Below are 26,384 nucleotides of genomic sequence, written 5' to 3' on the forward strand. Positions count from 1 at the left end.
CGTTGCACAAAACACCGAGAACCCCGAACTGCGCATTGTATTTCACTTGTGCTCATTAGTGACTCGACCACATCAGTTAGGTGTATTATGCAATTACCATAGACCTGTTACTATGCAGAAGAAAATATTGCGCTGTTTCGAAAAGTACAAGGAAAAGTTACAAGACCTGCCTACTGATCCACTGTTCCTAAAACATTCCATGCTCAGGGTTGATCAGTTGTACTATTCTAAATTGCTCCAAGTAATTCAACAAAATAAATTATATGAACAAAGCCGCATCGAAAAACCATACTACTGTTTCCGCGAGAGAGGATACGAGCACCTAAAGTAGGGCCACACGGTAAGCTTTGCAGAGCCCAAGCGGTCACATTGCATTTGCTACAGACAAGAACATACCCAAGTCCAGATGTTATTTTTTAACAGGATCTATCCGGTGATGGAAACTCAAACCAACTGTAATAAGTGTAATAACGTCATTACGCTTGACCACATGCTTTGGCAGTGCCCCGCAGTCTTCACAGACTGTGACAAGGAACAAGAACGGTGGCGGCAAATGCTACGCAGTGAATCACTCTCTGACCAATTACGGGAAGTCCAGAAGGCCCGCGATGTGGCTGAAGGGCTCGGCCTGACAGTCCCAACGTGGGAGCAGCCCGCGTCAACGTAGGGTTGACTTTCAGGACCCAATAAAGTTCTTCATACTATACCACACCTAAAGTAAGAACTAATTATGGAAAACGAAGTGCTGCGTACCAGACGCATCTTGTTCGGATGTCCTTGCAGATAGATTGAACTTTAAAGCTAGTAGTGCTGCATTTAAAAAACAAGCACGAACATATTAATTACCACATGTACACGGTATCAACATAATCTTGTGGATTCTGGGTATTTCTATGTATAATGTAATTTCATTGCATCCTCATGCATTCTAAGTTTCCAATTTTTAGGAATTTATTTTGTGTAACTATATATATTGGCGTGCGCGACCTCTTCTGTACGATTATTTAAAGATGTTATGTAAATGTTTTCTCTAGTTTATGTGATTTGTTATGTGTACTCTTGCAAGTTGCTAGTTGTCTATTTTCCTAAAATTGATGTACTGAAATCGATTTTTTTCAATCTGTTGAACTCAAAGCCTGTGAGCTGCCACGAACTGCGCAGGGACAGCGACCTTTCTCAGGCTTGATTGCCTTTAGCCCCTGCCCTTGCAGTGAGCTTTGTATATTGCTTACTGTAAACAAAATACTTACTTAACATATTATTTAGAAGTGTTTTAGTTGTATCGATGACAAGGTGTTTGATTGGAGGCTACGGATATCGCAGTAGAATAGTGAGAACTATTCGCTAGCGAGCGAAGCCTTTCGGCGAGGGCCTATTGATTAACATCGAATCACTCTTTATTGTCAAAAGTTCGAAGTCAGTTATTGTCAGTCAGAAATTTTCAGAAGTCCCGAAATTCAAAGTTTTTTTAATGCTCTTATTCCTGGATGAAATTCGCTGGCGTTTGGGTTATTTCGGCTGGCGTTTGGTATAAACTGACTGTCACTTGGATTAAATTGAGTGGCGCTCAGATTACATTGACTGGCGCTCGGATTAAATTGACTGGCTCTTGGATTAAAGTGAGCTTGAAAACCTGCAGTGTGTCGCTTTTAGTTGGTAAAGCGGGGGACCTAATAGTCTAGGGAAGCGCCTGCGATGAACAGCCATGCCGCGGCGCTGCGTTTCCATTCCCCTACGATTTCCATTCCATTCGTTGGCTGTGAGAAATACGTAAAAAAAGAATGCCGCACCTAGAATATTTTGGAACCATATAAAATTATTAGGCAGGATGTCAACAACACAACAACCTATCCTAGACGAAAATGAAAACAGACGGGAACGAGAAGCAGCAATAAATTACATCCGAAAAATAACAGCCGAATCTTTCTGAGGCAATGCCGAGGTTGTATTTGAAGAAAAAATAAGCATAAAAGAGACCCAGGTGGAAAAGGACCTGGTGCTGACAAATTTTAATTGGAAGAAAGCAGAAGAGAAAATTCCTAAGCGCCCAGCCACAGGGCTAGACGAGGTTCCCGTGAGGCTGATTAATAAACTACACTCTAAGAAGAATTCCGGGGAAAACGGGAGTAACTGCGCAGTTCGTCCCAAAAAGGGCGCTTTCGTCCCTCAAGGGAGTAACTGCATGGATGTGCCTGCCGTGTGCAAATTTTGCAGAGTAAGTGTTTAGTCCCTGGTCGGAAAGAGAGCAACGGGAGGACGAACGGCAACAGTTACTCCCCATGCGCTCCGCTGTTTTCGTCTGTGTCGTGCAGTGATGCGGCAAAAACTGTATTGTCTATAAATCGTGAATAGTTCGAGGTTCGTGCACTGTCCATTGAACTACATGCAAAGCAGCACTTTGCCTCTTCGTTAGAAAATTGCGTGAAACTTAAAGTTGGAATGTGAAGAGCCATGCCCTTCGTGCGCCACCATAAGTGAGCGATACACATTAAACGCGCAAGTCATTGATAGACTGTCAGATTTTGCTGGTCAATAGTACCTAAGTTCCTTCCGTTCCAAGGAGATTACGAACTTAACTGAAGCGCTGTGTAGCTCAAACGGGACACACTAAGCGACAGAGCAATTGTCCATCTCTGTCGTCTTAGGTGCCCCGTTTGAGCTCGTTACACGTTTACATCGTGTATTGCCTCAGTTTAAAGCACCCTAAGAATACTTGGGCATATTTCTTTTCGCACTCGCTTATGGTTGCAAGTACACTCAACGTTACACTCTACCCACACAGCATACACAAAATGCCGAGTCGCTTTTACATTGCCGCACCTGCGTTCCAATGCTTAACCTGTCTCAATTTCCTACCCCCGTCAAGCAATCTGCCGCGTCTTGGCTACCGAAGTGGAAGGACGTGCTATCATGTGCTCCCTTGTAGGGGCGGTTTCAGCGGCCCGTGTGGGCCGTGGTATCAGGTGTACTGAAAAGCCGGCTGAAGACTACCAGGTTGTTCTGCCTCATCTGCCCACAGGTGCTTCTGTTTTAAACACCGTTTTTTTTGCATGCCGATGTGAAAGCCAGGCCATATCGAGTGGAGCATGTCCGAGATAGCCTTGCACGTCTTTCGTTGCTGCCGGAAGTGGTGGCCCTCGGGGCATACCAAATGAATCACCTGTGGGCAGTGACGTTTAAGGACGAGGAAGGCAAGAGGAAGATATTAGAAGCTGAAGCGTTCAACGTTAAAGACCACCGCTGCATGGTCATCGACCCGCGCGACCGAGGTGTCCGACTGAAGCTATACTGGCTGCTTCATGGCGTACCGGACGAAGACGTGCGAGTGGCTTTGGCGCCGTTTGGAAAAGTGACGGAAATTAGCAGAGACAAGTGGAAGGTCAAGGGCTGCATTGACAAAGGATCAACCACCCGCTCGGTGACGCTGAAATTAAATGTGGGCCTCACTGTGGACGACCTACCACACCAACTGCGTGTTGCTGAGGATATGGCGCTCGTCTTCGTTCCTGGCAGAGCGCCGCTCTGCCTCCGATGCCGTGGCATCGGACACATCCGGCGAGAGTGCCGCGTTCCACGATGTGGGGTCTGTCGTCGCTTCGGCCACGATGATTCCCAATGTGTGCGCTCTTATGCCAGCGTTACAGGCCCACTCCAAAGGGACGTAGTATCCGAACACATGATGGACGCCGCAGATGCCGAAGAAGCTAGCAGGGAGGACAACGACGTGGCGAAGACTCCTGCAAATCCCCTTGAACCCTCCCCAGGAGCTGTCCAGGAAGCGACCCTGGGGGGTGAGCCCTTGGCTGCAGCCCCGGAAACGAAGCCAGAGACTGCGACATGCGACGCAGGCGTGAACGCAGCAAGCGCGTCATCGTCACTGCCGCAAGAAGTCGGCCAGGAAGCAACGGACGTCGAGATGATTACGACCGGAAGCATCGCTGCAAAGCGTGCTCACGAAGACACTGGCAATGCAGGAATAACTACTGCGTCGGGCACCGGCGAACCTCCAACGAAGGCATCGACTACGCGGCGGTCTATGCGCAAACCGCAGCCGAACGTGCCGCCTGACAGTAGGGTGGCCCCTAAAACGCCTCCGCCCTAGCGGAGGACCCGTTCCAGTAGCCTTCAACGATGACTACAAGAACCCCACAGCTTCGATGTGAGTAGGACGCTTGGCCAAGCAACCCCATGAGATGGCGTCTAACTTTAAATCTAGTCTACGCGTTGCGACATTGAATGTGCGAGGAATGTGTTCGCGCAGACGGCAGTGCCAGATTAGTCGCATGCTTTTAGAGAATGACGTTGACCTTCTGGCTGTGCAAGAAACAAAAATTGAGAGTGAGGAGCAAACAGAACAGATGGTTCAAGTTTTTCGATCTAGATACAGTGTATGTGTGTGCCATGCTGTTGGACGGTCAGGAGGCTGCGTCATTTTTATTCGCAATAGCATATCGGTTGTAGAAAAAGTGTCCACCTGCGAAAGTGGGAGACTTGTAGCATGTGATTTTATTTTTGCTGGTCTACTGTGGCGCGCTGTCTGCATCTACGCACCGAACAAAATTCATGAACGCGAAATTTTTTTTAAGTATGCTGAAGGATTTTTGAAAACAGAACGACATGTTGTGCTTCTTGGGGATTTCAACTGCGTCTGTACAGCTGAAGATAAAACGACGAGCCTCAAAGTACGCGATAGAAGCGCTGAGCTGTTGAACGCGATAGTAAATGAGAGAGAGCTTGAGGACATTGGTTATGCAATGACGCGAGATGGCCAAGCACGGTATACGCACTTTCAAGGTGATTCCCATGCGAGGCTTGATAGAATATACGCACCGGCGAAGTTTGTACCACTGTGTTCCTCTTATGAAACACAATATCTCAGTTTTAGCGATCATAGTTTGGTCTCGATTACGATTGGCGAAAAACGAAAGAGTGTCAAGTTTAATTGGTTCCTGTGGAAGTTCAATGAAAAACTGCTGCAAGATGAATTGTTTGTCACGAGAGCCAAGGAGTATCTTTCAAATGCCCTGCATACGGAAACTAACTGTTTCATATCAGTGTGGGAGCAGTTTAAATGCGACTTTAAAATTGCTGCCATCGATAGAGCATGCGTATTGCGTCACAAGGAAAGGCAACAAGAGGAACAGTTACACAGTGAACTGGTGTACATGTTAGGGGTAGAACATGAAGTGCCTGGAGCGTTTAAAAAAGAAATACGAGAGGTGAAAGCGAAACTCGAGTTGATCGACGAAGATAAGTACCGCGGCGCAATGATAAGGGCGCGCACTGAAAAGTTGTGGCTGGGCGAAACGCCAATAAGCGTGTGCTAAGTGAAGAAAAGAAGCATGCTGCAAATAAGGAGATAAATGAAATTCGCTATTACAACAAAATTACACGAGAAAGCGAAGAAATAAAACGTGCATTTGTTGATTTTTATACCGAACTTCTTGGAGGAAGAATTTATGACCCCGAGTACTTCAAAGCCCACTTTCTCACTCTTATGCCAAGATTAGAGGACACGGTTAGAGAATCACTGGAATCTGAAATTACCGTGGCCGAAATTGAAGCGGCAATCGATGACTTGGGTAATGGCAAGTCACCTGGGCCAGATGGACTGGGCGCAGCCGTATACAAATTTTTTAAGCAGAAATGGCAGTGGCTTTACACCGAGTGATCGCTGAATGCTATGAAAAAAAGCAAGCGCCTCTCTCGTTCAGGACAGCGCACGTAGTAATGATCCCCAAAACTGACGATCCTGCAAAATTACTTTCAGTTGAGTCCTACCGTCCCATTAGTTTGACCAATACAGATTATAAAATAAACATGAAAGTGTTAGCTAGAAGGCTCCAAAACGTTATTAAGTCCCTCGTTGGCCCGCATCAAACCTGTGGCATTAAAGGTAGAACAATTTTTACAAACATACACATAGCAAGAAGTATTCTGGAATGTTGTGACGCAATGCATGACCGCGTAGCTATGATTCAGCTAGATTTACATAAAGCGTTCGACAAAGTTGTACATGAAGTTCTGTTTTTATTGCTGGAGCACGTAAATGTTGGATCTGTAATTACTGAAGGCGTTAAAATGGTGTATCATGATTGCACAGCCAAATTAGTGATCAACAAAGAATTAAGTATGTCAATTCCTGTGCGGTCGAGTGTGAAACAAGGATGTGCGTTGTCCCCTCTACTTTTTGCGATATACTTGGAGCCGTTTTGTTTACGTTTGCTTGCAACACCATGTATTCGAGGCTTCACTTTTTTCAGCAGTGAAGTTAAGGTCTTAGCGTACGCGGACGACATAGCCGTGTTTTGCACTGATGCTAGAAGCGTGCAGGAAGTTGTCAGTGTTGCTAAGGCGTTCTGCACAGCAACTGGTAGCGTGATCAGTTGGTCGAAATGCCTTGGATTTTGGCATGGCAACTGGCAGAGCACCCCCGAGGTGTACTGTAATATGAATTGGACCGTCTCCCCCGGAAATTACCTCGGTGTCCCGCTAAATAACTACCTCAATGCTGATGAATATTGGTCTGAGGAAAATAAACGCGTCAAAAATGCTACCGATAAATGGGGTGGCCATAACTTCTCAATGTTCGCAAGAGCTTCCGTTTGTAATATGTTTTTAATTGCAAAAGTGTTCTACGTGTTGCAAGTGATGGCCATGACAAGAACTTCGGTTCAAAAAATCCACCGAGTGTTTGCGACCTTTATTTGGGGATCGCAATGGGAGCGCACAAGCCGGTGCAATTTGTTTCACAAGGTGAAAAATGGTGGGCTAGGGCTCTCACACCTGTTTTTCAAGCAGCTATTAAGCAGATTCTTCTTTGTGCGGGACCAAACTGATGTGTTTTTGAGAACTGTGATCCAAGCACGATTGCAGGATTATCTATCTGACTTTGTCGTGTCATCTGTTTCTTTTGGAGCTGGACCGCTCAGTCGTTATTTGCGTGAAGTGGTTACTTCTGTACGCCTGCTCAAGGCAAGGTTCTCATATGAATACTTGTGTGATGTCACGAAAAAGCGTTTGTATTCTGATATTCTCGATGTATTTTTACCATTACCGGTTTACCGAGCTGCCTACAGGCTAGGTCCTGAGCGTGATGTGCTAAAGCGCGTTAAAAAAATGCCAGTGAGACCCTCTGCTGAAACGTTCTTTTTTCAATTACATACTGACACTCTCCCTGTAAAGCCATGGTTACAAAGCAAAGGTCTTTCTGTACCTTGGTCGGTAAACTGCTTAATCTGTAATAAGCCAGAATCAATTGAGCATATTTTTATTGACTGCCATGACGCCGTATTTCTGTGGGACGTCCTACAAAGAACACTTAAAAAAGAATTGCCGATAAGCCCTTTTGGAATCCGGTTTCTTCCACGTGCAGAAACAGGGGAAGCGCCGAGTGATATGCTAATGCTGCTTTGCATGCACAGCGTATGGAAGACGAGAATGGACATCAGACATTGTCATATACAGGCTCACTCAGCAAGACACTATTTTGTTGAGAGCATTATATACACACGCGACTTGTTCAGAGCACTATGTGAACCCCCGGAATGGCTTCCTGTACTAGACCAATTGGCTTCTGTGAAGCCCTTCTAAACACCTTACACTGGCCGAGCTGTGGCTGGTGTTTTTAGAATATCTACATGTCGTGTAATTGATCTTTTTGTTTGCGTTTGTGAAAAGGCAATAAAGAAAAAAAAATCTGCCGTGGTGCAGTGGTTAGAGTAGCTAACATGGGAGGGCGAGGACGTGAGTTCGAATCCTGTTTTCGGGCATCTTTTTTTTTCTTTTTTTTCAGCTCAGTAATCTTTTTTATTAGCGTATAAATGCCTAATTTCATTCATTTCACCTTTGCGGAGCATCGGAAATAATGACCGTTACTCCTTTGAGGAGCATCGGAAAAGAGCAACTGTTAGTCCTCGTAGGAGTAACGGCATGGGGAGTAACAGTTCATCCCCTCGCACTTACCCCCTAAAGGGAGGAATGGTTGTGGCAGATCAGTTGCTCCCCTAAAGGAGTAACCTCAATACCCCATTTCCTCCTTTTCTTCTTAGAGTGTAGGACGAAAAAGTAAGGAAACTCTGGTGAAAGCAATGGAAAAAAACTTTAGAATATAGAAGATAGACGAATACCAGACATTTGGTGACAACGTAGAATTAATTTCATTTATAATGGTAAGGGGGAGAAAGATAGAATTCACTCGTATAAACCGTTGACCATTACATCGGTAATATACACGCTAGCAATGCAGGCAATCAAATTGAAACTTCAAGCATGGACAGAGAATGATGGCATTTTGGGAGAACTTCATAATGGCTTCGCAATAGGTATGCGTTTAGATGATAAGATATTTGTTCTTACTCAGTGTATTGGAATATCGAAAGTAGAAAGCAGACCGTTATATGTGGCATTTTTAGACATTACAGGAGACTATGACAACGCAGATCGCAGCATTTTGTGGCATATTCTGGAATGAGAAGACGTAGGTGACGATTCTGTAGAGCTTTTGAGAGAGATTTACCTAGAAAATACCGTTTGCGTTGAATGGGAAGGGATGAAGAGCGAGTAGAAAGTTCATATCAACAAGGGACTGATGCAGGGGTGCCCTTTATCCCCTGTTGTTTATGATGTACATGGTGAGGATGGAGAGGGCGCTAGAAGGAAGTAATATCGGTTTTAATCTCTCATACAAACATGCGGGTACAGTAGTAGAGCAGAAACTCCCAGGTTTATTTTATGCGGACGACATTGTGTTGCTAGCTAAGAAGCAAAGTGATTTGCAACGTCTGGCTAATATCTTTGGATAGGAAGGCAACAATTTAGGCTTGATGTTTAGTGTTAGAAAATCAGGTGTTATGGTATTCAATGAAAACAGTGGACAGTGGTGATACGGGGCCAGGAAATACCTCGGGCAACAGAATATAAATACCTTGGTATATGGATAAACGAAGCCAATAGTTATATGGAAACACAGTAAAAAACAATAACAGTGAAGGGGAAGCGAAATGGGGGCAGCCCTAATGAAACGCATAGCGCTATGGAGATACAATAGGTACGAAGTGCTCCGAAAGGTGAATGGTTCCAGGACTTACTTTTGGAAATGCGGTTGATTACTTTCAATCAATGGTGCAATCAGTACACAATGTGAACCAATGGCCAGTGGGTCGCCTCGCATTGGGCGCTGACGGGAAGACTACAAATGAAGCTGTTGCAGGGTGATATGCGCTGGACTAGTTTTGAAGTGAGGAAAGCTCGCAGTAAAATTGAGTATGAAGAGCGACTGACGAATGGGGAAGATAGTAAATGGGCTGGGAGAGTGTTGAGGCATCTGTACAGGAAAAAATGGGACGACGCTTAAGCTTCACATTCAAGAGTGGAACGCGACAACTTTGTCGCACCCCGTTCGCACCTCCCACTCATTCGCTCGGCATGCTCTTGAGTCAAACAAAGACGGTTTTCAAAAACAATACCTCTAAGTCCGCATCACAACTTATGAGGCGCCCCGCATCGGGCTTTGCACCCACCAATCACGCGGTGAGCGCCGAGTAACGCAGTGTTCGGCGCGGCAACGAAACGTGCGCCGCCTGAGCAAGCGGAACGCACCAAACGACTCGATCTCTGGGAGGGAGAAATGATATACGCGAGCCAAACGTCGTGGTCGGCACGGACACCCGGGCCGTGACGTGCCATGAAGGCGGACGCGATCATGAGGCTGGCGCCTCGATGGGATCGTCCTCTATCTCACTTGGGAGCACCACGCAGACGCATGACTCCTAGCCAGCAGCATGGCGCACATGACAGGGGTCGCTTTCCTACCAGACGCGCTACGGCGCAGCGATCACGAAAGAGGCATTCCGCATCGGACTCTGCACCTAGGAATTTCGCTGTGAGCGGAAAGAGGAGCCGCGTCGCCTAAACACAAGGGTTCGAGTGACGCACGCTGCAAGTTGGAAGGGGAGAGAGCGTGAGCGCGCCACCTGTCGGGGCAGTACCGTACATTGCGAGCACAGGGTCTTCTGTGTTTGCCACAAGGTGGTTGTGCATGTGCGTCAAGCGCAAAAGAAATTTAGTGGAAACGTACTTGACTACTCGTTGAACTGCGACTTCTGTAATTTACATGCTCATAATTACCGATATACACCGCAGTATAACTTTCTACGGCACGTTTCTAAGGCAACACCGCATTCACTAGAGGCGTTTTATCCCACTTTGGAGCATCGAACTCATGGCTGAATTGTAGCGTCTCCGTCTCACACTCCGGAGACCCTCGTTCGGTTCCCACCCAGCCCATCTTGCAAGTTGTTTTTATTTATCAATTCCCTTCCGCCATTTTCGCTCACGGCCAACGCAGCCGACACCGGCTTTTCTGCGACATGAGCTCCTTAACTCTATCGCGTTAACACATTGATTCACAGCGAAGGAAAAGAACTAGGAAGCTTACCAGCAAGTATGCGGCCTGTAGGGGGGGCAACAAAGCAACAAAGAACGTCAAGCGGAAAGTTAGAGAGGCCGAAATAATTTTGTGAGTGGCGGCGATGGAAAATAAACCTGCCATGAGTAACTACTTAAGAGGAAAAAAACGAAATCAGGAAAGAAACAATTTATGATAACACAAAGGGAAGCTAATTACTTTACGAAGCGAGATTGGGATGCCTCTGAACACGCACCTATAAAGCGAGATATAAGAGGGAAGAAGAAGCATGTGCTTGCTGCTTTAAAGCTAGGGAAACTATGGAGCATGTTTTATTTGAAAGTGAAGACGTCTACCCAGCGGTCGATTTACGCACCACTGGCCTCCTAAAAGCCCTTGGGCTCAGCGAGAACCGTGGAAAAGTAAACATGTCCGCAATAGGGATTAGTAAGAGGCAATTGGAGGATTGGTGGAATAAAAGTAGGGAAACAATATAAATCGGAGACGTACAGAAGCACAGTTCGCAATAGGGGAGCAGAAAATTTGGTTGTGGGAGTTCATAGTGTTTTCTTCTTCATTTTTTATTGTTTAACCTAGGTAAGAAGTTAGGCAGTATAATAGCAAGAACTTGGTGGCGCAACCCACCGCCTCGTTCCAAAGGGGACGCTCATAACATACATCCATCCATCCATCCACCCATCCATCCATCCTAATAGATAAAAAATGGTCATGACTGACTTTATTGAGAATAGCACTGCAGTGCCCCTAGGCGACTTCTCACCGTATAAACTCCCTTGTGCGTGCGACCCTCTTCCATGTATACGCTTCTAAGCTTTCGCCTCACTGTCGCCACTCACCACCCAGCTCTTATCCAGCATTCTCACTGGTCTCCCAGTGAGTACCAGCAAGCGCCAGCGTCCCCAGTGTGATCCAGTCTCAAAAACTACGCTGGCTTCACACTGGAAGGCACTGGAAGACGCTGGCTTTTGCAATAATTGTGGCATTTGCAGGAAATTACACATGCAAGCGATCCGGAGTTCTATGAATGTGTTTTGCGAACACAGAATTTATGCTGCTGCCCTAGGAGAGCTGGGAACTCAACCGAGATCAAATCCAGCGGAAATTGAGATCTGGCGGAGGGGGCAGGGAGGAAGGTAGAACACCATGGTGAATTTTATGGCAAAGTCGCATGTGTGTTCATGAATTAATCCCTTTTTAAAAATTCCCAGCAACAAGTGCTCCTGAGCATTACTTGTGGGCAATGGTTCAAACAGAACCATCATATATGTATAAGGGCAAATTTTTAAGGTATGCGATGTAGTCAAAAGAAACAAACTTTTATTGAAACTGTTCGAAAGAAACAGCTTCGCTGTAAATCGGGTTGCAATTTTCCCATGGTCGCCCACATGTCCTGCCCTTTCTTTGTGTGTGCGAATATCACAAGTAATTTATGTTGATTGTACTTCATTGCCTATAACCTCGACAATGCTATTACGTAAACTAGGCGATACATGTGTGCTGTGGACGTACACATCAGATGTAACTCTTCGTTTACTTATTAAAATTGTTTGTAGCAAATGCACATATTATGTGCGGTGTACTGCTGCAACTGGGCGGGATCGGGCACCTTTGTGAAGTACTCATTGCCTTTTGTCCATGTATCATCTTGAGATTTTACATAGCTACAAGAAATAAATGCAAATGCAAATACTTTTTCGGGCCCCCATGACGTATCACGTGTGGTTGATAAATAGATACCTCTGTTAAAAGTAAGCATGACTGACAGACGCATTTCCAGGCTCTTTTACTGATTGTAATACCAATTGCAATAGGTAATATATATATATATATATATATATATATATATATATATATATATATATATATATATATACAGAGAAAGAGAGAGAGAGAGAGAGATTAGATCGATCGCGGGTTGACCCCCTCCCCCCCCCCCCCCGCTTGAGAAATAGTGGGCATACCACTGGAAATCACAATCAGCGACCGTCGGGCGCGTGTTGCACTGATCGACTTCGGGTTGCGGGAACGGTATTCAACGATATTAAGTTAATAACTTTGGTGAAGTGGTCTGATGATGGTACGAAAGAGTCTGGACGATGGTGCAACTCATAATATCCTTAACGCTGCTACTGGCAGAATCCTCTCTAACATGAATTTACAAACAAAAAAGTGCAATTGACTTTAGATTCAAACCTGCACACTGCCCTTGAAAATCAGCTTTCACTGCATCTGGCTACAACTGCGTCAGTATGAGCAAAAAATTTTTAAAAAATGTCGCATTTTCACCCGAAATGCGAAGCATCGAACGCGACAGCAAATTAGTGGACCGCTACACGAAGATAAGATTTAGATCTATTGGCAGCATAAACTTGTTAACAAGGAAATGTATACTCGTGGAGAATTTTAAAATAAGTTATGAGCTCTTACGTGCCAAAACCACTTTCTGATTACGAGGCACGCCGTAGTGGTGGACACCGGAAATTTGGACCACCTGGGGTTCTTTAACGTGCACCCAAAGCTAGCTAATGGGCACCTAAATCTAACATACACCTAAATCTTTTTGCCCCCATCGGAAAGGGGCTGCCATGGCCGGGATTCGATCCCGTGACCTCGTGCTTGGCAGCCCAGCGAATTTCCGCGGCTATGAATGGAAAGCGTGAATGCCGCACATGTGTTACCGCTACAAGTAGTCCGGCAGTGTTTGACAGTGCTTTTCGTTGCTCGGAACAGACGCTGAATCGACGCAGCTTCCACGTGCGATGGTTTCGTGTTTCCCCCGACGCGGAACAGAAAAGCCGCAACATATGTAAACCTTTAGACGCAGTGATGTGTTCCGCGTTACTTCAGCGTTGCTAACAAGGTGTTTATGTTTTCTCTTCCCCAGCCTAAACTAACGTAGATTAAAATGTGGGGCTCTTACGAAGTGCTCTCACTTGTGCGCGCTTGGCCTCCATAGCTTTCCCTTCTTAGCCACAAAAAAAAATTGACTGCGAGTTAAACCAAATTAACAAGCATGGTGTCACGCGTGCACAATAGAACAAGAACACGTGCCATTCAATAACCGCGGAAACTCGATGTCAGTACGTTGCACTGAGGAAACGTGGCAGCAGCACCGAGCGAATTGACCCTTGTGCAGCCACTCGCATCAGCGTGAACTACTGCTTGAAAACACAGCGCAGCTCGGATTCCCTCGCAGATGGCTTTCAAGAAAGAGCCGCCAGGCCATGAGCGCGAGGCCGCCTGGCCCCCCGGAGCAGAGTGCCACACCCGAAGCCTTTCGCGCGACGGAAGTCGGCGCGCTTCCTTTCTGCCGTTGCGTGCACGAGAGTGCGCCACGATCCCCGGCTCTCCCTTGCGAGCTTTCACTCGCACACGCAGCATACGGTGCGGGGCGATCGCCCGTGGACTTTATGCAGGAAGTCACGGTGACGCCGACGGGAGAAATGTGCCTGGAGCGTCCAAATGGTTGCTATCGCAATAAAAGGCTGTCAAGGTGCGTCTTACGCCTGCCTTCGACGTCTTTTATAGGTACGCTATGACCGACCCGGATGTACTTCTTTTTTTTTTTTCATCGAAGTACGGCTTACTTTGGCTTTCGCATGTTTCATGCGTCGGGCACGCTGAACGGCTGAGTATATACACGATAGTATGAGAACGCGTCCCTCCCGCAAATAGACCGATGATGCAGTTACCCTCCACTACCTACTCAATCAATTGAGCAGTGAAAGTGCTTCCGTGCTGAAGCACTTCGTAGTTACAAATATGTAGGAGTTGAAACTGCGATCCATAAGTTAACAGACGCGTTAGCCATGTCAGAAAAGCGGAACTCTCCTCTGAAAAAGTCAGCTCCGCTTACAAGGCAACTCCGGCGTTCAAACACGAGGACAGTTTCACTAGCTGTAATGTTGTTGATACAGGGTGCAATTCATGAAATGAGAGGGTCAGTACACTGTGAAGTCAGATATTGGATGTTCTTTATCCTTTTGGTGACGATAATGCAGATAACCTTTTTCATGAATCGGCAGACGTGGCGTGGTCGCTCATGCGCGTTAATAGTGGCCGGGATATTCTGGTCAATATGTGTTTTTATTGAGCAAATGCTAGACCAAGAGTGTTGTTTTTCTTGTCCGTAATGGATTCGTCTGGAAACGAAACTGCAGAACTCATGCAGCTATGTGAATTAATGGTGGCTGAATTTCATCAATGCTGTAACTGTAGCCATTTCAACTTGAGATCCAGGCACAATAAGTACGACGACTTTGAATAATTGTTTAGCGAGGTTAAAATTATGTTTGATATTGGGATGTATACAGAAACGTGGTTTACTTGCGAAGAGGGTGTGTTTGAAATGCGGGGATATAAGTCTTACTTTGTACACCGCTATCAGAAGCGTGGTGGACGCGTGCCCATTTCGGCCTGAAGTGAAGTGCATTTCGAATTAGCATCTGAATATTTGTTCTACTCCTCACTATCAAACACTTCTTCTCAAATCACGGAAACTTTTATTCGGTGTCTGCTATCGCCCTCCTCGCGGTGACGTTTCCCCCTTCTTTAGCTTTTTAGATTCACTCCAGGAATGTGTTAACTATTATAAATATCAATTAATTTTAAGTGCCGATATTAATATTCATTTACTTGCAGATGATCATAATAAAGCTACTTTCAGTCTCTCTTAGATATATACAATTGACAAAATGTAATGTAATGTAATTATAAAAAACTGCCTCAGCAACCATATTCCAATAATAATTTCTGTAAATAAATCTTATAAAATTATTGTCCACTCTACGCCAGTGGCGAAAAATTCTTACAGATCAATTAACTGTCTCACATTAACCACTTTTAGTGAATCTATCGCACAGGAAAACTGGGGTGATGTTTGAGTGAACGCAATCCGGAACTCGCCTACGACAGGTTCTTAGAAAAGTTTACATCTATATACGAGTCATGCTTTCTATAAAAAGCATTTACCCGACCAAAGAAAGCTCGTAAGCCATGGATAACTACTGACATTTTGCATCTAATAAGAAAACGTGAGCAGCTATACAAAACATTCATTCAAACTAGATGTCTTCACACGGTTAGTGCTTTCAAAAAACACAGAAATCATGTCACTAAAGAACTTTGTGCTGCTAAAAACAGGTGCCGCAATAACCGCTTATTTCTTCGAGCCAACGCTCTGGAGAGATGTGGCGCAAACTAAATACGATATTTGGAAAAAGTACTGAATCCAGTACAAATATACTGAAAGACAACGCGAAAATTCCTGGAGCAGAACTAGCAAACGCATTTAATGATTCCCTTCTTTCTAATCTCCCATCATCATCTGGAGGTGGCAGTCGATCTTACATGCAGCTGCACTGCGAGCATACAGTGTTTCTGCGGCCAGTATCTGAATCGGAAGTTATTAAAATGTACACGAGCTGCAGATAAAACCGCAGATAAAACCGGTAAAATTTGCTATTGACCTGATCGCACATTGCTGAACGCATATAATTAACCATTATCTTTCATGTGCGATATTTCCTCGTAAAATTCAATGCGCAAAAATTACAGTAATCTACAAGAGAGATGATAGGAATGATTTTATAAACTACCGTCCAATCTCTATTCTACCAATCTTTTCAAAAGGTCTTGAAAAAATAATTTAACACGTCTAATTCCATTTACTGGTCGCTAAACATGCTAACTGACTCTCAGTACGGCTTCAGGAAAGATAAATCTACAGAGCTGGTATTGTTCATGCAATACGACATAATACTTGAAATGCTTGAAAGTCAGACCTTGGTCCTTGGTATCTTTCTGAATTTCACAAAATCATTCGACCATATTAATCACAACATACTTGTGAAAATAATGGAGCACTATGGCATTCGAGGGAAAGCTCTCTCACTTATTTCATTGTACCTACAGAATCAGTCGCAGTTTGTCATTATTAATTGTCACTCTCCTTTAGCCAAACGAGTTAATTTAGGTGTCCCACAGGGAAGCATTTTGGGTCCTTTTCCCTTTGTTCTTTACATTAACGATATTGCTAACATTCATCATACCGCCAAGTATATATTATACGCTGACGATACTAGCCCACAAATGAAACACTTTATCCCATTAAATTGTGGGCTACAAATAATGAATTAAAGCTAAACCAAAGAAGTTTTGTTTCATCTACGAAACAAATTCTGCGAAATCCCACGACTACTGCTAAACGATTTCGAAATACAAGTTGTGGAAGGTTTTGAAACGCTTGACGTGATTTTCTCCAAGTATTTGTCCTGGGATGCTGACATCAATTACCTAATAAAAAACTGTCCAAAGTAATTGGTCTCATGCGTCGACATTGCTTTACGTTCCCTCTTTCTATCAACAACATTTTGTACAATGCTCCATTTTCTTCTACGCTAAATTATGGTGCGCCAGTTTGGGAAACAACAACGAAAGAAAATGTGAAGAAACTTCTTTCACTTCAGAAGCATGCAATACGCCTTGTTTTTAAAAGCTTCTTACCTGTCACACACAGGAGATATCTAACAAGCTTAAGCTTGTAAACGTACAATCTCTGCACAATTTCAGAGTATTTCGACAACATAAACTATAAACAAACAAGAAAATTACCTTGTGAAATCTCTGGCAAAGTTGCAAAAAGTTCCCCTGCATACAACACACGCTATCCTGAAACATGGACAGTTGATAGATGCTGCACGACCTACGGTAAGCAAATATTAAAGTACACATTACCGGCGTTGTTAAATGAATTGTCCAAAAATTGCACGGATATAGAATTGATCTCTGTGGATCAGCTACGCAACATATATGTATAACTCTCCATTGTTCTATCTATTGTTGAAACACTACTTGTATTTTCCGTAGTTTTTTTTCTCATTTCTGATCCAGTGAACTTTCCACAATATTTGTGTATATTCGTGGATTTCCTATACGCACATATTCGCCTGTTGTTTGCAGTGTTTTTGTATTTTTTGTAGTTTTTACATTTCCTGCAAATTTATTTTCTCCTCTACTTTTTGTGTGGAAATGATGCCACTGTATTCCAGGCTGTGGTGCACGGACCCAGTCAACCCTTTTCAGGATTTTTGTCCATGCTCCAAACAACTGGCAGATTTTGAATGCGGCTGAATTGAATTTCTCGATGTCCACTGATGTGAATAAAATTTTGAATATGTATTCTCTTTTGCATTCTGGTTACTTGTGCCTAACTATTGGCTGCAAGTGATTTAGTTTTCCTGAAGATGAACTGTAAAAATTGGTTGCGTTCCGGACTTTCCACTGGCTGCCCCGTCTTTGCAACGTCAGTGTCTACACTCCACTGTCGCTCAAATCGCCGCTGTCTAGTTTGGAAACTCCGTAAAATCTCCCTGTGTCGTCAGGAGACATCATCCTCTTCGCTTCTTTGGTGTTAGCGCCACGTGTGCGACGTGTTTAGCACGCGTTCTGCGTGCATACATTATGGAAGTGTAGGACCTGATGTCATTCGCTCATCGTGATGCACACGAAGCGGCTACCCATTTCGGTTTCGTTATCTCGTTTATTGGTTATTTGAAATTATTGATGAAGTTCTAAGCAAATTGAATAATGTTGCAGGTGACACGACCGTCAATACCACTTGGAAATGACAATATCCTACTATGGTTAAAAAACGCCAGAGTTGTCCTTTGAAGCTCTTCATTTGGCCTTCAGTTTTCGCCCACGAACGAGCACAAGTGAATCTATCATACCGCTGTGAAGACCACGAATAAAGAAACTTGGAAAGTGGGGGCGCGTATTACGTGATCTTAAAATGGGCCGCCGCCGCTGATGATGATGATACTTGTTGGTTTTGCATAGGTTTAAAAGCGTTTTCCGAGCGTTTCTGTACATCGCACTGCTACTTTGATGCGGTTACGTGTCCTTAAATAAGTAAATGTTATATGAGTTGGATTCTGCGCAAACATTATGGAGAAGAAAAGATCGCAGTGTCGCGCGAAAGGCGGAGCATTGATTGTGATGGCAAATAATTGGACAGTCACATCAATTAAGTTTAGGAGCTTTATCTTGTGCACAAACTGCTTCAAACATTTGCTTCCTAACTGTCTTAATAAGCACTTTGTCACGTGCACACAGGCAAACACGAACTCACTCGCTGTCAAAACGCTGGGGCTACGGTGAACGGAGCCAGCTAAACGTAGCGCATGTGAAGCCATCACCTATACCGGCTAACCTTAGAGCCCAGCACAGATGACCGAGATCACCTCCAAGATGGGAGGCGATCGTTAGGTGCGCGGTCGAGAACTTAAGGCCTTCTGGCTGTATCCTCTCCCCTTGAGCTACGTCACGCAAGAAGAGTCCCACATGGAAGTTCCCTGCAGCGTGCTACGAAGCTACGAATGGCGCACCAGTGTTGAAAATGAGTCGCGGAAGACCGAATGGGCGACGACGGCGTTAACAGTTTGACTAGTTCCGGGAACCCTGTCGCTCCTTGAATAGCTTCGGGGTTCGGGGAAGCATGTCCTGGCATGCTGCGACATGCTTCCGGGCGCACTTTGTTTCTGTGTGTGAACCGCGCACGTAGTCTCTGCGCTTGTGCTGCGACTGCGGTTGTGTGTCCGGCAAGCCTTCATTGCTGAGGAATGAGAATTAGGTTCTTGCCAGGATACGCCTAATAAGTGCTGCGTGCCCAATTGCTGGAGCAATTACAAATCAGGACCAAAAAATCATGCGTTCATGTTTCCGCAAGATGAATGACAGCATATTGGGTGCCAGTGCTAAGGCAAAGAAGAGAAAAGCTGCAATATTGCGGAATAAGGCAGCTGTTTCTTTGTAAATAGTTGAACGAATGTTTTGTTTCTCCATTGCTAAACTCATTTGAGGTGTTGTAAGGATATGGACTGTGGTACTGTATGTAATAATGCCTCGACAGCGAAATTATTCGTTTAGAGCCTAATCTAGACTGGAATAAATACATGTGTCCCGAACGTGAAGACGGGCACACCAGTGAAGTTGTCACGAGATGTGTGTTATGGTGTAGTGCTAACATTTTGTTGAAGAACTTTTGCGGTCGCATGAACGGCCAACTCTTTGACGCCGACGATAAATCAAGGCAAAGGAGCTACTCTGAAGAAGGGGGCACTACTGTGACTTTTCAATATAAGCTATGCTCCCTGTCATCATTTACCGAAATTCGTTCTCAATCCTAAGGTTGAACCATTTCTTTTTTTTTATGCACAGGCTTTTTAATAATGCAGCGCGTAAGTAATTTTGCATAAATAAAATATTCTTGGAACACACTATGTTCTCTGCGGGCCATCTGATCAACTATTCCTGAATGAAACAATAACTGCGCTCTGGTAAACGTTGCCCATAAGGGCGCGATCCCTTCATTCAACCAGTATCCCCGAGCACGCCGCCGGCCTCTTCTCCGTGACGTCACTCGCCGAGCGCTCAGGCCTTTTCTTGTCTAGGTGGCGTTGGCTCAGCCGCCTCAGCCATAGCAAAAGAGGAAAAGCGCACTAACCCTTCGCCGCCTCCCCTCTCCTTAAGTGAGAAGACGGTGCGCACCCCGCCACCTTCCTCCGTTGATCAATGGGCTCTTATGGCGCAAAGGCCAGTTCTAGCCAAACAGCGCCAGAGCCTTCCTGCTCTCTTGGCCGCTCGAAAAGCCGCATCAGCTCACCGTTCTTTTCGGCTCGGCCGCGCCCGCTTTCCCTCGCACCCACAGCGTGAACGCGACGCGACCGCACTTGGACTCTGACGGAACATCACGGCGACGACGACGACGGAAGTCCGCATGATTGCTCTCCCAAGAGTATGCGTGCAGTAGCTCACTTCGATGGCAGCCAGTGGCAACGCAGCTGGGGGCTCAGCATTTCTATCAAAACGTAGAGTGGGGCTTTGTGTTCAGTACGATTTAGCTGGAAGGTCAGAGTAGAACCTGCAGAAAACCCTCAAGAATTGCTTTAAGAAACGCCGAAATGAACAAAATGCATGCGGCAGAAACCTGCACAGTTTGCAGACAGTGGTTAACATTACAAGTAGAGAGAGTGCAGGTCGGTTGTTTTGCTACTGTCGAGGTGAAACCTCTGATCGGTACGCTAAGTACCTGCAGTCAATTCTACCAATCTTTCTTCCCTTTTCTGTTCACGGCAAACTGCCGCGAAAAAATCTAACCTTTATTTTTAACGCCCTAACCTGGTATCTTTAACGCATTCAACGCATAGAGCCACTTCTAGACGCCTCCTCCGTTAGAATAGCGAGCCCTTCCTCACGCTAGCACTGATTAGGCACTGTTACACGTTGGAAAACCCGCCTCTTTGCGCATGGTTCCATCTACCGCATTTGATGGCAGGAAGGTATGGTGAGGGTTAGGTGTGCAATAATCAGCTGTATATCTATTCTAACCACGGTACTCTAAATGTAATGCGATACCTCGCGGAATGTGGTTGCACAAGTGGATCCGCCGTATCTTTAAAACGACAAACTAGATTGTTCGCGCTTACATACAACGTAGCTTTAGACACTTCAAAAAAATAAGCATAATACAATCTATATACCAACCCTAATTTCGCCCCTTCTCGCCGTTATAAGGCGCTGACATGCTACGCAGTCCACTCTCGCGCGACAATGCAGAGGTGTGCTATAGACGAGGCAACCTAAAGTTTTCCCGCGCGGCACCAGCGCCGAATGCTCCCCTTGAGGACCGATGGAAGTTTCGAGGGTCGTCGCTGCGCTGGCGCGCGCCCGTGTTCTGTACGGCGGGAGCGCTCGTGCGCGTGGTTTTTGCGATGCCGAGTGCGACCTCATCAGCCAGGAAAGGTGGCACGCAATATTGATGTGTTGTTGATTGCCACAGCAGCCTCGAAAACACGAAAGGTCGTACGCAGCCCGTGAAGTTCTACAGATTTCCTGGGAAGTGGTACGAGAAGGACAGACGACAAGCATGGATAACTGCAGTGCGCGGCCGAGTCAAGTAAGTCTCATACTTTCGCATTCGCGTGTAATATCTTGGAAGCGGAATAGTCATATGCCTGTTTTTAGTGCACGGCCGTTTGTTTAGTGGTGTCGCGTTGTTGAATTGTGGTGGCATCCGCCGTTTGTTAGCGGTAAATGCATGCGTGTTGCGCCGCTAAGCTCTACGACGCGTGCTCGATTCCCAGCCACGGCGGCCACATTTCGAAAGGGGCAAAATGCAAGAACACCCTTGTTTCCGCGTGCTTTGATTTTTGTGCACGTTAAAGAACCCCCAGAGGTTAAACTTATTCCTGAGACTCTCCATTACAGCGGGCCTCATAATGATTTCGTGGTTTTGGCATGGTTTTGGCACTTAGAACCCGCGAATTTATTTGTTTGCACTGTGCCTTCCCTCGCGATCGGCATTGACGAGCTCAAGAGAATTATTTCCCTTTTCCAAACGCTGCAACTTAAATTACTAGTTGTGCAGGTAACGAAAGGGGCCGCGCGCTACTTTTGTGTGGTAGCAGACCGTATTTAATGCAGGCCGCGGTCGTCGCGTGCGTCGGGAAGCGGCAGATCGGAAAGCAGCCGCTCGAGACGTGCGCGTTATGTTTGTTGTTTGCCCATGCTTTCTAAGCATCTAAGTGTGCAAGTATCATAACTTGTAGTGGTACCACTCTTGTAGAATAATATATGCACACAATCACAGGAACGTTACCTTTGCAAACGTATTATTGGGAGTAATTTAATCCCCACAACAAATAGGCACACATACTGTTTCATTCATATGCGATGCAGGTGGAAGCGGTGCCAAACAAACCAATGGCAATCACAACAGTCTTCTCAGCAGTCAGCACCACCGGGACATGTGCTTTCCTACTGCAGCGACGCAGCTCTTGAGCAGCGGCAAGACACGTGTGAAACAGACTCCAGAACATGCCTTTGTGAAGTGACGGAACCGTCAAGAAGCAGCCCAATGGATCTGCAGTCATCGAGTAGTATGGCAACAGAAGTTCCTGCTGCCAGTGTGACTTATGTTGTAATTGAAATAAAAGTGCCTAATTTCTGAACATGGTGCGTACCTCTAACTCGACGTCGTCTGCGATCCTGTCGGACACCTGTGACACGCACTTGGCTTCCACTATCACATCACCGTCCACAATTTGTTCAACGCCGTAAACGTTCGGAAGCAGACGCTCCCCTATCGTGAGGTTGCCGCCACAAAAAAAAGCTGTCGCCGTCGGCAGCCTTCTTGAAACCGCACGGCAATCTTTGCATCGCTGTTGCGCAAGCAGGCGATCTGCCGCCGTCGAAAACGGAGCGCCGCGAGAACGAGCATCGAAGAAAAGCGCGGACGGCACAACGTAAACGAAGCGGAGACTACGCCACGACGCGACCGCGCTGCTTGGCGTTTCCACATTGGGGCGCTGTCAGGAGGCGCAGTAGCGCCGCCTGGCCATGGTTTTCTCGTCTATAGGCATCCAGAGAAACGCAAACGGCGTAGCGCCGTTCGAAGTAAACAGAAGCGAAACTGTCGCATAAGGGCGAGCGCACTCGCGTCCTTCGTTCAAACAGAATGTGTGTACGTGTATTCGGAGATGACTGAGCGACGGCACGAATCACACTTTAAAAGAGTTGAATGTTGGGCTAGCTGGTATTTTGACATGAGAACAACCCTAAACTGGCGCGCAACGGAACTGCACAATAGAAAGGAGGACTAGCACAGGCGCAAACTAAAACTGATTTTATCCAAGCCAGACTCACAGGTGTATATATCCACAAGCTGCGCAGGCGCGCCGCTACAAGGACAAATGGAATTCGGCCAACAGGAAGTGAATAAACCAGGCGCGAAAGGAATTTCACGTCGGCATTGTACAGTGCAACCGATGTTTCCCTTACACAATACTGACCTTCTCAGTTTAAAAAAAAAATGCCTCTAATGTTTCACGAGTGGTTGTTTGCATGCCTAAGTTTTTCCCGCTATGGAAGCGTGCTTCACAAGTGGAACCGCTACTGTAGTGAACAGAAAGATGTATATACTCCTTATTAGCTAGATTTCTTACATGCTCCCTGAGTCGGTCATTGATGCATCATTCCACCCTGTCGCTGTATACTTTCCCGCAGTATAGGGGAATCTCGCATATGAAGTTGTGACAGTCAACCGGAGGCTTTTCATGGTTCTTTTCACAACCCACATTTGGTGCGTTTCATTGCGCGCTATTTCGAGACGCTTCTCAGGGCTGTTGCGTACTCCAGGGTAGCATATGGTACTGCTGCGGAGTTGTAGCGACGCCTGTTTATCGAAGCTCGACCGACGTTACTATTGGGTAGCGTGGCGTTGTCGGCGGACTGCAGGCATCCGGTAGACCATGGCGACCAGGCAAGGGCGAGACAATTTCTAGTGCGAAACTTCCGCGGTTTATGAAAAGGTTGGTGAAAGATGAAAAGAAGAGAAATGAAGTGTTTTAAAAGTACATTTCGGAGCCCCTTAAATAGGCTCTCTAAAATCGTGGGAGGGATTTTGCTTCCATCGACGTCACGTGACAGGCACAGAGTCTGGTTTGTGAAAGGGCGCCCCGCCTCCATATATACCAAGCCGCCGGTGCGGAAATGTAGGCGCTTTTCCTTTCTTCTAGGCGACGTTGGTTCGCGGAAAGGGCGTCTAGTTGCGAAGGGCGACTGATCCATTCTCCCAGTTGACATATTCACGAGCGCGCCTCTGCAGGCGGCAGTCCGCGGTCCTGGGAATAATAGACAGCTGAACCCTTCTCTTTCGCGGAAGCTCTCCTGTAACGCTTGACGGTTCGAGTAAAGCGTCCCTCTAAAGTCACACACACACAAAAGGGGCCTGTAAACACTGCGGAGCTTCCGCCAGACCGGCATACACTCGAGACAACCATGGCGATTTAGGAAGTCACACTTCATTTCGATGAGTCATGGTGGGCGACAGTCCTTTTTTTCATTGGGTGCTAGACGCCAACCGTAACAGCATCTCGGGCGGGGGAGGAAAATCTCAACGCGCAGGGGCCAGCAGCCATTGTGCGAGGAATCGGCGGTTCAGTAGCAGAATTACCCTCAGAGGTGACGAACCCTTGGTTCGAAGCTGGTAGATTCCTGGTAGCCGTTCATCAGTCCTCGTGGCGCTCTTGTGACTTTTCCCCCTGGTCCGGTCCGGTGAGAGCGGACTTGCAAACAGGTCTCGCAAATTTTCGTCTCCTGAGTGGACAAGCAATCACCCCAGAACCATGCCAGACCCACAACCACAAAGCAGCGAGCACAAGGCCACCCTTCTCCAAGATACAGCAGGCTTTAAAAAAAGAAAGAAAAAAAACCCGCTACTCTTTTCCCATTCCTTTCGCGCGTCCTCCCCCTCTGAACACTAAAAACAGCCATTTTTTGAAAACTTACGGGTGTATGAGCCACTGATGATGGCAGTTTTTATTCGCGGAGGAGAAAAAATGCACGGAACCCTAGCCATTTACAGCTTCGCTGTAAAATTCACGTACACGGCACAACCTGAGGAAAACGCAAACGTGTACTACACGTGACGTACATACCAATGCGCGTCGTCGTGCGCGCTTATTTTTTCAGTCACGAACCAAGCGGCTCTAAAGAGAATAAGCTTTTCGGAAATCCGCAAAGGTGTCCTCGAGGTTCCGCCGTGGTCTAAGCGTGGGGTATGAAGTAATGCACAACTCGAAGGGAAAGAAACGCGGAACAATTACTACAATAAATTTTGCCGAAATTGACTAAGATCCAGAGCCCCCGCGAAAGTTAATGTGGTGCTCCTCGTTATTTTTTTTCTAATGTCTATAATCCAAGCGGTTGGGCAATCGACACATTAGCGAGTAGCAAACATACCCTGTTTTCGACAGGCGACGGGGCCGAGCCACGAAGACATCGGCGACGCTGTGCGGGACACAGGCGGCGACTGCAGCAGCGGAACGTTCTCGCAGATGTGCACGGCGGCCAGTTCCAAGCGTGCCTCGTCGGCCAGCGAGTTCACGGTGGCGCCCAGCAGCGTCAGCCTGCCCACGGTGCCGGTCGGCATCAAGCAGCCCTCCTACCGGCCGCCGGCGCGCAGCGAGTCGCAGAGCACCGACGTCGCAGACGCCGTCGACCTCCACGCACGGCCCTGACGCTTGGCCCTAGTGGCTCAAACAAGATCGGGCTTCTTCGACGCACCCAGTGCTGCCTGCAATTCTGTCCCTCGTCACGCACGCATGCACCTCCTTTTGCATCTTGCGGCTGTCCCATGCGCACAGCCTTCGGCGCGTCCATGCGCAGTAACGTCAGGTTTCCGGGCACTCGCGATAACGAATGTGCAGAAATAAAAACCCAATGTTTCGATATGATAGAATGGCGGCCATTCTTGTTTTCTGGCGTCTGGCTGCTTTAATCGAGGCAGAAAATCACTGGATGCATCCTCTTTATCCAAAGCTCTTCCAGAAGCATGTTCCAACTAGGTAATTAAAATCACGCAATATGATTTTCCTTTGCAAAATTATATTTCCAAGCCTTTGTAGTGCCACCGATAAGCACTTTCGCCTGGCAGTGGGGGCTGTAAGCACACCTCCTTCTCTTTCTGGGAGAGAGATAAAACTTTGTTTGTGTCCTTGATGGGGTGCGGGAGTGGCAGGTGTTGATTGACTAAACCCCTGTCCCCCCCGTTCCACAGATGGCGGCCAATCCTTGCTTCCTGGCGGCGTCTTCGGCCATCCGTACGGCCCAGAGCTGTTCTTTTGGGTCCAAGCTGAGCAGCAGGCTCCTACTGCTCGGCCGTGATAATGATGCGTGTAGTATTAGAGCGGTGAGTGTTAGTGGGAGAGGCTGTGGGGAATGCCCAGATAATCTGACCGAAATCAGCGCGGGCCTAGAGCTCGCACGCTTTGCTGATTAGGAAGTATCAATTGGAGTAAATACCTTGGTAAAGCATGGGGTTTAGGGAAGTTCCCATCTAAAGTAGTTGCCAAGTGGTAGATTGGAATTTATTCAGTGTTCTATGTTCTGGAAG

General features: G+C 46.4%; 2 protein-coding genes and 1 long non-coding RNA gene across 7 annotated transcripts in view; 2 read left to right on the top strand and 1 right to left on the bottom strand.

Moving 5' to 3' along the window:
• Positions 1–25,350, bottom strand: part of LOC139060401 (uncharacterized) — an 84,431-nt gene extending 59,081 nt beyond the window's left edge. The window contains exon 1 of the long non-coding RNA XR_011514782.1: positions 25,232–25,350. This is a non-coding gene — a long non-coding RNA (uncharacterized lncRNA). The remainder of the gene's footprint in view (positions 1–25,231) is intronic.
• LOC135906591 (globin-like) overlaps positions 1–25,721 on the top strand; it is a 138,688-nt gene extending 112,967 nt beyond the window's left edge. For 2 of the 5 annotated variants that reach the window (XM_065438051.1, XM_065438048.1), the window contains 2 exons: positions 13,626–13,922; positions 25,246–25,377. In XM_065438051.1, coding sequence (XP_065294123.1) covers positions 13,626–13,910 — 285 coding nt within the window. In that variant the 3' untranslated portion in view covers positions 13,911–13,922; positions 25,246–25,377. Of the gene's footprint in view, positions 1–13,625; positions 13,958–25,245 lie in introns of all 5 variants that reach the window. The other 3 variants (XM_065438050.2, XM_065438053.2, XM_065438049.2) reach the window with 2 other exon arrangements.
• LOC135906575 (uncharacterized) lies at positions 2,903–4,210 on the top strand. Its single transcript, XM_065438028.2, has one exon. It carries the CDS (start codon positions 3,152–3,154, stop codon positions 4,100–4,102), a length of 951 nt encoding a protein of 316 aa, XP_065294100.2. The 5' UTR covers positions 2,903–3,151; the 3' UTR covers positions 4,103–4,210.
• Positions 25,722–26,384: the final 663 nt, after the last annotated feature.

Source organism: Dermacentor albipictus, chromosome 5 (assembly GCF_038994185.2).
Source record: "Dermacentor albipictus isolate Rhodes 1998 colony chromosome 5, USDA_Dalb.pri_finalv2, whole genome shotgun sequence".
Lineage (NCBI taxonomy): Eukaryota > Metazoa > Arthropoda > Arachnida > Ixodida > Ixodidae > Dermacentor > Dermacentor albipictus.